We start from the raw sequence: 9,947 nt of genomic DNA on the forward strand, positions 1-9,947 counted from the left end.
GGCTGTAAGCCTCTAGCCACACCTATATGTTCAAAGTTTTTCTTTCTTTTTCTCCATTATATATATATATATATATATAAATTCTCACTATTTTCACAAAAACCAATTCAACTTCATTTATTGACTGTTTATCAAAAACTTTTTAAGCATTTTTACATTTCACCTCTATTTGGATGTCGAGCTGAGTTGAGTTTTTTATAAATAGTAGTAAGTTGGAATAGTAGGATAAATTTTGTAAAGCCCACTTAAGATGAGTTTAAATGTATTTAAATGTTAAGATAAATTTAGATGTATTTATAAAAAATTAAAAAATGTGTCGGGTATAAAGAAATACTGAGTTGAAAAAGGTTGTAGTCACAAGTGTAAAGAGGGTTTAAATTGAGATGAATTTAGTAATTTGAGAGTTTAGTATTTAGATATTAGATTCAACTTAAAATTTAACTGAATTGAGTTGATTTCAATTGAGCCTAACTTCCAAAAGGGGCCGAACGCCACCAAATGAACATTTTTAAACTTGTAAAATTCGAAGTCTAGGAGTGACCAAATGATAAAATTAACTTAGAAATAACAAATATATGGGTAACAAAATAATCCATCATCAGTAACGACTACAATGAAATGAGAAGTTATGTAATTAAACTAAGGGAAGTTATGTGATCTACAGTTTGAACAAAAATAAAAGTGATCATGTATATATGTATGTACACATTTCATGACAAAATGATTCATCAACAAACTTTTTTTTTTTTTTGGATACATTTGGAGACTCTAGACCTCCATTTTGGAGCTAGTGGTAATGCTATTCAGGTCACAAGCTTTTAGCATTCATCAGTAAACTTTGTATAAATGAATGAAAAATTCTATAAACAATTATTACTATTGAATGATCATTTATTACATATTTTTTTATCATCAAATGGTGGTAAATATACCACATCATATATAATGGGATATAAATGGGATGGTGATATGGTATATAGTATTACTCTAAATGAATATACCACTTATCCACTAGGAGTCTCATGAAAGAATCTTACTTTTCAAATCAACTTCAGTTGTTTTTGAAAAATTATAGCATGATAAACTTGCTGATCTTGACACGTTCCTAAAAATCAGTTCATAAAACCACTAATCTCACTCAGAACATATAGAAAATAGTGTTACATGTACTTACACTTTTACTTATAATTTTACTTATAATGTTCATTCTGTTAGTTTTTTTTATTTTAAATTTTATAATTTTCAGCCTATTAATAACTGACAAATGAAAAATTATAAATTTTTCTTAAATACATTTAACATTTTCCGTGTAAATAATTATTCATGTTGAAACCTCAAGTGATTTTACTTGAAAACTAATTAACAAAATGATTTTAATTCAATGCTCGCATGAGTTAATTTTTAATTTTTTATTGTTGGATATATTTCAGCCCGATCCAAGCCCAAAAAGGGCCCATTAAATGCGGTCCAAGTTGCTGAATATAATGCAAAACACGTGACCAAGCGGAGCGTCAAGGCCTTGAATTGTAAAGCCATCACCCCATTATCCAACAACTGTCCGACACCGGTACACGAAACTGCCCAAAACCTCTCAGCTTAGGAACTGTCACAGGACTAAAAAAAAAAAATGGCTTTGCTAGATACAGTCGGTAAATGCAGTTGGCGTGCAGTCGGCTGTACAGAATGAATAAAAAAAATTATAAAAAAATTATTTTATATTCAAGGGGACCTATATGAATAAAAAAAAGTTATGAAAATAATATTTTTTCATGTAGGTCCCCGTATTAATTCACTTTTTTCTCCACGACTGCACGCCGACTGCATTTCCCGACTGCAAAAAGTATTTCTCAAAAAAAAAACACCGACAACAGGTGAACCGGGTCCGTACCGGTTCCAATTTCATATATATATATATTTTATACTATATATAAAATATTTTTTAGATACTTTTTTATATTATATATAATTTTTATATTATATTATATATATTATATGCTAAATTGCTAATTAATATCACATTAAATTTTAAAATCTTACTATTATTATCTAATAATCTAATAACATAAAACTAATATAATATTTTATATAACATATAAATTTTAATTTTTGAACATAAAATATTAAAATTAATATAATATAAAATCTTAATCTTAAACATGAATTTTAATATTAAGTTATTAATAGAAACTTACTTATATATTAAATACATTTTATAGAATAATGAATTATAATATATATTCTTTTTGATAAATACATTTCTAAACATATGATCATATGTATTATGTATTAAATATATATTTTTAGTTTCATAAATAATTAGGCACAACTCTGGCTATCTTTCTTTGTTCTAGAAAAATTTTTGAGTTTTCACAATTAAAATTATACTAGAAAAATCGGTAAAACTGAACCTAACCAGACCCAAATCGGTAAAACTGAAACTTTCAGTTTTAGTGATAAACTGGTCCGATATCGGCTCTTCAAAATGGGACCAGTTACATCCCTACTTGTCGATTAGGACAAAGACAGGTACAAAAAAGGAAACTAGACTTTTCTCTATTCTTCTACTTGCTCTCGGATTTGTCCGTGACAAACCAGAGTCCCCACGACAAATATTAATAGGGGATGTTATTTGACAATCAACATAGTTGGATGATGATATGTGTCAAATTTAATAATTCGGGATAATAGGGCATAAAAGTTTATTACACCTAATGGTTTTAGGGGTAAAAATTTGTATATTTAATCCAAATATAAAAGTTTTGAAGAAAATAAAAACTAGGGAGACAAAAACCAGTTGATTTTTGTAGTAAATGGCCTTCTCCATAGCTTAGATTAACAACAATCTCTTCCAACAAATGATATTTGAACGCTTGAGGCGTCCATTCTGATCGTCTGTGAATCTATATCACTGGAACCTCAAGTTCTGCCTTTTGGAAAGTTTGCACCTCTTTGAGATTGATACCTTAATCAAAAGGTTGGGCTAGTTTAATTGTTAAAATGCACTAAAATCAACTCAGTTCAATTTAATTTTAAACTAAATCTAACATCCAAACACACAACTTTCAAATTACTAAACTCATCTCAATTCAAAACCTCCTTATACATAAGACATAGGACCCATAACTTTTTTCAGATCAACATCTTTTTAAACGTGGGACCCAAAACCTTTTTCAATTTTTTATAAATAGAACTAAAATTATCTTAACATCCAAATACATCTAACTCATCTTAGATAGGCCTTACAGAACTCACTTCATCATCTCAATTCACTACTATTTATAAAGAACTGAGCTCAACTTAACTCAACTCAACATTCAAACACAACCTAAGAGTTATGCAATTTTGCAGAACCTCCAAGACTTTACCTAGATTATTCATAACACAAATGAAAAAAGTTTAGTAATGTACAGAACATCCAGAAATCATCAAAATCATACAGAAACTTAAATTTTACAACGAGTCACATTGTCCAATGGAAATATTCATTACAGCATACATTCGCTCACCTCCCCAAACCCCAGATTTGCCCCTAAGGACTTCTACTTGCCCCACCCCCATCAATGGACGACAAAAGTTTGGCCACAAATCCCATAATGGCAGTTCAATCATGTCTACGTAAGTTTACAATCTCTTCAAGCTTTTCTTCCTTGCATCTAGTTTTTTCTTGTCTGCGTGAACTTTTGCCAATCCACATTCCTTCTTTTGAGCGGTGGCTGCTGCAGCCACAGCAGACCCACTAACTACTGTATCTGTTGTTGGTGCCAAGGCGGTAGGCTGCTCCAGCCCATTTCCCTTGGTGGGTGTTGTAGAAGGTGCCAATGGGGATGGCAACGGCAATGCAACATCTGGTGTTATGCTCTTCTGATCAGCAGTAACCGAGGTGTTAGTCTGGTCAACATTCAGAGCTGTGGTAGACTCAGAAATGGCTCCCGATTTGAACTTGGGTTTTGGCTTGGCATGGATCCCGGTGTAAAGTCTGCAAGAAAAACACCCTCAGGTCTCCATAAATAAAAAATAAAAAATAAAAAAATAAAAAGTCGTCTCAAGAACTATTTTTTCATATAAATACTTAATGGGATGTGGTCTCAAGGTTCTATATATAAAAGTATATTATATATGGAACTAATTTAAGTCCAGAAACCTTTTCATGTGGAGTAGGTGCTTTGTCAACACACCATTCTCAGAGCTGAAATATGGCAATTATTTCAGTTGATGTGAGATCTATAAACCATGATGAAAGAAGTCAAGTAACCTAATGTAAAAACTCTGTAAGATACAATTCTTCCTCTCAAGTAATCCTAAAACACACCTCACAAACCAGAGGACCATGACAGTGAGTTGTGTATAACCTGTTTAAGATGTTGAAAATTTCCATTTTCAAATTAGGGGCATTATCTTGAGATACACCAAATCCAAGATTGCATGAATGATCATAATTGGCCCAACGATGAAGTCATTTGAAGAAAGAACAGCCATGATAAGCCTGGAAAAGTGTTATGAACTTTTCATAAAGGGGCTAAAAAAGGAAGAACCAACCAGAAAACCATGAGTTTGCCCCCACCGGCCCCAAGAAACTTGATGCTCAGGTGTCAACTTAAAAGGTATTAATCAAAGATCCCACAAATGGCACTCCATAACCAAATTCACCCAGGGAAAATTAACAGTCTCAATAAACTGCATAAAATTTTGATACAGAGGTCCACTGTTCCCATATACAACTACATGAAGGGCATGACTGACCTGGCATGTCTAGCATACTCCTGATAATTCTCAAGTAGCATCTTGCCTGCTTGTTCATTTAAGGCTGATTCTGGAAATGGTTCGATCAATAAACACCTAACTACCTGAAATACCCAAATACCTCAAATTGAATGCAACTGGTTGTTGAATTTTTTAAGAAAGCTCTCAAACAGATTGGAAACAGTAGGGAACTAATTAAGTTCTACACTGAATAGAAAATAAACCTTACAATGAGAACATGTCGTAACCCAAGACTTGGATTCCAATCCTTTTTTAGTGTATTGACACAAATCTCACCATTGGGTGCAATGTTTGGATGGAAAATCTTGGTCAGGAAGTAACCTACAAAATTAGTGACCATAACATTAAAAATGTCAACTTGCACTAGTTGCAAATGCTAATACTAGAAGCATAAATAGGAATTATAAAAAATGGAGGTAACTGGAAGGGTTAAGGTATGCCAATTAAAACCAAAGTGGAGAAAACCCAAAGTGGAGGTAACACAAAGTTCTTGTTTCTATGTTAAAACCATAATAACAAGTGTCAACTAACCTTTTGGAGGAGAGTGTGGAAAGTCATGAGATAATAATAACTTCATGCGAAAAACACCGTTTTCATATGGAGTCCCAGCTGCAAGGTCGAGAATGCCCATTCATTTATAAGCCCCAAACAATGCCTCAAAAAAGTAAACTTCTGAAGATAAAGCTACATACCTGGGCCCTCAATATCAGCATATATGGTTGAAAAATCATCATCGTTAGTACCTACTTTAATGCCCTCAGGGGGAGATTCATCAAGATTCTTCAATTCCTTTGCAAGTTGCTTTATAACATTTGGGGGAAGATTTTCGTTAGCCGCCTGAAAAATAAAACATATCAAAAACTCATACGAGGACATCAACACTTCAAAATAGCAAACGATGTCGTGCTGCACCACAGCCATAAAGCTTTTTACAGAAAAATGAAAAAACAAACTTCATATCATCTTTTACCCAAGAAGAGAATCTTTGCTTGACAAATAAGGAAGAGCTAGGCTCCATGGACCATGATATTGGTTGTTACAACAATCAGGAATCATTGTTTTTGTGAGAATTCTCAAGACAACTCTAAACCCCTTGTTCAAAACTAACCAAACAGTACAGCGTACTATAATATCATGTGTCATTCTAGTTCCAGCATTAAGGGCTGGTTTGGATTCAAAGATGAGACGAGGTGGTTTTAGATGAAAGATGAAAGTTGGATAAAATACTGTTAGAATATTATTTTTTAATAATATTATTGTTTTGGAATTTGAAAAGGTTGAATTGTTTATTACATTTTGTGTGAGAATTTGGAAAAGTTATAACGATGAGATGAGATGAAACACTTTCTTAATCTAAACAGGTCCTAAAATGCATATACCACTTTATAGCTCATCTATGCATTCCTCAAGTAAATAAGACAAAAATTGCATTACTTTACTAACTTTTAAAAATCCCATTAGAAAGCCCAAGACTAAAACCATAGTAAAGAAAGAGAAGTACCATTGTCACAAAGAGACGTAATAGATCGACTTTCATGCTAGTTATTGCTCCAGCATGAAAGTTCCATTTAAAGGACGGACAACGTACCATGATACTTTCTGTTGGCCAACTTGCTGCTGCTTAGAGAATGAAAAATATAGACCACAGCAAAAAGTTCCTGCAAGATAAGCTTGTGTGAACAAAAAAGAGATGTTGCCTCTACAAAGAGGATGAGTAGCAGTTTATATTCCTTAATACATCTCCACAGACAGACAAAAAAAGTAGCACATGGGATGAACAAACAATGGTCCAGTTTGAGGGTCTTCATACATGTTGAACACAACCAAAACTTTACTCGGTGGTCATGTAAGTTACAAATAATGTGAGTGACACCAACCAAATGTCTTTCATGGAATCTAGTTATTCCAATATCAGAAAACTCTATTGGGTAAAAATGACATAATTATTTAAAAATTGAATTGTTGGAACATTCAGGAGTGGTATGATTATCCAATTAGCTGATTCCTACCTTGAATAATAATTACAGGATCTACAGGTTAATACTATTTATGCACAAATTCAAAGGTATAAACCAAAGTGGATCTTTCAACTCTCAAATATGAATCTTATGGACTCGAATCTCAACTCTCAAAAAATTCACAGATACAAACAAGTTGGGTCAAATAAGTCTAAATTTCAATAGGGCAAGTCAGAGACATAACAATAGTGATTGGTGTCAGTGCTCACAAAGCAGAGCAAGGATTGCTAAGCATTGGACTGCTAGTGATAACACATCACAAAGATTATTAAGAAATACCTCCAATCTCCATTCAAAAGGAAGGGTAGCTGGGTATAACTTCATTTGGTATTATGCGAATTGCACATGAAAGGGTGAGATTTGTTTAAATATTTATGTCTAAGTTGTGCAATTGAAGTTACTAAGTCTCTTATAACATAGCAGCAAGAGCGAGTGGTTGATATGACAATATTAAGCCCACATTCAGATTAATGTGATGTTCTTGAAGCCCTTGCAATGACTCCAAAGTTTTTATCTATCACAAATACAAATGCCAAAAGAAGTTTACCAATTCATATTTTCTAGAAATCCATGAGACTGTTTCAAATGAAGATTATGATACATGACATATGACCCTCTCTGAAAAACTTGATATTGGAAATGTATGAATCTGCAAAAAGAAAGAAAAAGAAAAAGAAAATACCATACATCATAAGTTTCACCTGCCAAAAAGAAAGAAAAAGGCAATTAAAATTTTAAATGTCAAAAACTGTTTTATCTCCTCCAAAGCCTGAAGACAAAAAGAAAAGACCCATCTTTCAGTATATATGCGTCTGACATGCATAACTCCGCTAAGCAATTATTGTCTTCAAGTTGCTTTTCTACTACATGTTACAATATGAGTATCATAAGGAAACTTCTTCAACATGATGGAAAGATGACAATCACAATGCCTCATCCTGAAAGTCAAAATTGTAAGCTGAGACTTGAAATTCAAACTACTGCTGAAGGAAAATGCCTCACTCAATGTCCAGATTTCTTCCTTGAATTGAGAAAAGAAATTTTGCCAATAGTAATTAAAAAAAAAAAAATCTCAACGATCAGAAGATTCCTTGTTCAATGTATATTGGATTCTGGGTACAAGCTCTGCCTGCATTATCAAAAACTAACAAGAGACCTACAAGTAAAACTTAAACAAGCAAAAAAAAAAGTTTTGCTCATCAGTCATCCTCCATATCACAAGGGGCTCCTCCAATTTCGTGCTTTTCAAAGCATTTAGTATTTAGTTTGTATCCTTTTTCCTGTCTCTTTCACCTACATGTCTCGCTCATCAGAAAATTAGCATGAAGGAACGCATGATCCATTACCTTTATCTTATTCAATTATAAGCAATGACATGTTGATTGTTGACAGATAATTTCTGATTAACCTCATCAATTGAAGCACAGACAAAAAAGATAGTGCATATGAAGATCACCTTATATGCCAAAATAACCCAGACCCCAAGCAAAAGGTCAAAAAATCAAAAAAGCACAAGAAACTCTCAAAAGGCAAAAAAAAAAAAACATAGAGAAAAGAGAGTGAGTACTCAATACAAAAGCCTGCTAAAACAGAGAGTCTAGTCATGATCCCAACTACAGCTATTTTTTTTTTTTTTTTCCTGAGCAAAGTTATAAAGAAACGTGTACACAAATCACGGGGGTTTAAAGATATAATTCGGAGCAATTACATACAGTGCATTCTTCTAACACAAGTATCAAAGCCCTAGAACACGTCTCACAATAAATCAATCCTCAATGCATACACAAAACATAAACAGATTAACAAGACCCAAATTAAAACTTTTACAGCCAGTCTGACTAGAAGTGAATATGACCACTAACCTTCTCCCATGCGAGAGAGAGAGAGAGAGAGAGAGAGAGAGAGAGAGAGAGAGAGAGAGAGAGAGAAACCTTTTGTATTTCAAACTAGAACCCTTTACATAGATAACCTACTCCCCTATACAAACCAAGAAAAGAAGCTTAAAAGGAAAGATCCCCGTAATTCAGATCAAAACCCTTATGCTCCGGAAAAAGACGCATTTCCACAAGAAAGAAACAAACACGCATACATATATTGAACAAGAAAAGCATATCATCGCACAAAGTGAAGAACCAATCAACTCAGAAACTAGAACAACAACTCACACCATTGAATAGATAATGGAAAACAATCACATTCACAGTGCAAAACACAAACTTTCCAAAAATAGAAAAAAAAGATAATCAAAGAAAGTACAAAGAACATTAACAAAGAAAAACAGATGAGAGAATCAAGACATTAGCACAGCCCCAGGTGAGGGGATTCACCTAAATCTGAATTCTTCTCTCACACAACCAGACCACAGCGCGCAGAGAGAGAGAGTTTGTGTCTGAAAACAGAGACTGAGAAAGCGATCTGTCCTCAAAGTGATTGCTTGGTTGATTTTGAGATGACAAAAATGTAAATTTTCTCAATATATTTTTTAGAAAAAAGCTACAAAACCTCCTTTCTATTTACCATATTACAGAATCTCTGCGTATCACATTTTATTTGCAGTAATGTTAGTAATCATTTGTTTTACCATCGTCTTCTTATTATTTTATAATATAATATTAAATAATTAAAAATTATTTATTATATTTTATTTATTAATTTATTATTTAATATCACATCAAAAAATATTAAAAAGATGATGATAAAAAAAATAATAGATAAATTTTTTTCATTCTAGGCCTCTAGGTGGCCACCCCGATTTTCCTTTTATTTTTATTAATAATTTAAATAATAAATGTTAAAAGAAATTACAAAATTCATTATGCAAACATATTTTTAAAGTGTTGGCCCACATTTTATACAAAAACTCAAATACTTTACTATATTCATAAAAGATTTTCCAACGTTTAGCATCCAAATATACGTTAAAATCCGTATAAATGATAAGCATTTTATATTGTTGTATTTTTCAATCTCTATTTAATTTTTTATTATTCACGTTAATACTTTCATTCCTTAGAAAAGATGAATTTGTCCTTAATTTTCAAGTTATATCAGGGGAGGGTACTTTTGGAGAAGGTAGGGCTGTAAAATGAACATGCTACTCTACAGATAATTAAAATTCAACTCGATTAGACTTGAAATTGACTTGAATCGTATATTAAATAAGTCATT

The 9,947-nt window shown here is 32.5% G+C and overlaps 1 protein-coding gene across 2 annotated transcripts; it reads right to left on the reverse strand.

Annotated features, from left to right (window-relative positions):
* Positions 1 to 3,422: 3,422 nt before the first annotated feature.
* Positions 3,423 to 9,263, reverse strand: LOC122279645 (ubiquitin-conjugating enzyme E2 22-like). Of its 2 annotated transcripts, XM_043090398.1 has the most exons (8): positions 9,107 to 9,260; positions 7,327 to 7,428; positions 6,350 to 6,419; positions 5,454 to 5,598; positions 5,293 to 5,370; positions 4,970 to 5,082; positions 4,741 to 4,844; positions 3,423 to 3,976 (listed from the first exon to the last, which is right to left on the reverse strand). In XM_043090398.1, exons 3-8 carry the CDS (start codon positions 6,350 to 6,352, stop codon positions 3,622 to 3,624), a joined length of 798 nt encoding a protein of 265 aa, XP_042946332.1. In that variant the 5' UTR covers positions 6,353 to 6,419; positions 7,327 to 7,428; positions 9,107 to 9,260; the 3' UTR covers positions 3,423 to 3,621. The 2 variants fall into 2 exon arrangements, with proteins under 2 accessions (XP_042946332.1, XP_042946333.1); XM_043090399.1 differs by lacking the exon at positions 7,327 to 7,428 and having other exon boundaries at positions 9,107 to 9,263.
* Positions 9,264 to 9,947: the final 684 nt, after the last annotated feature.

Source organism: Carya illinoinensis, chromosome 10 (genome assembly GCF_018687715.1).
Source record: "Carya illinoinensis cultivar Pawnee chromosome 10, C.illinoinensisPawnee_v1, whole genome shotgun sequence".
Taxonomy (NCBI): domain Eukaryota; kingdom Viridiplantae; phylum Streptophyta; class Magnoliopsida; order Fagales; family Juglandaceae; genus Carya; species Carya illinoinensis.

Bases quoted from the DNA above. Each gene is read 5' to 3' on its own strand.
- LOC122279645 (XM_043090399.1), bottom strand. The intron at 5,371-5,453 runs GTATGTAGCTTT...TCGACCTTGCAG, and splicing joins TGCTGATATTGAGGGCCCAG to CTGGGACTCCATATGAAAAC. The intron at 4,845-4,969 runs GTAAGGTTTATT...TGGGTATTTCAG, and splicing joins GGTTACGACATGTTCTCATT to GTAGTTAGGTGTTTATTGAT.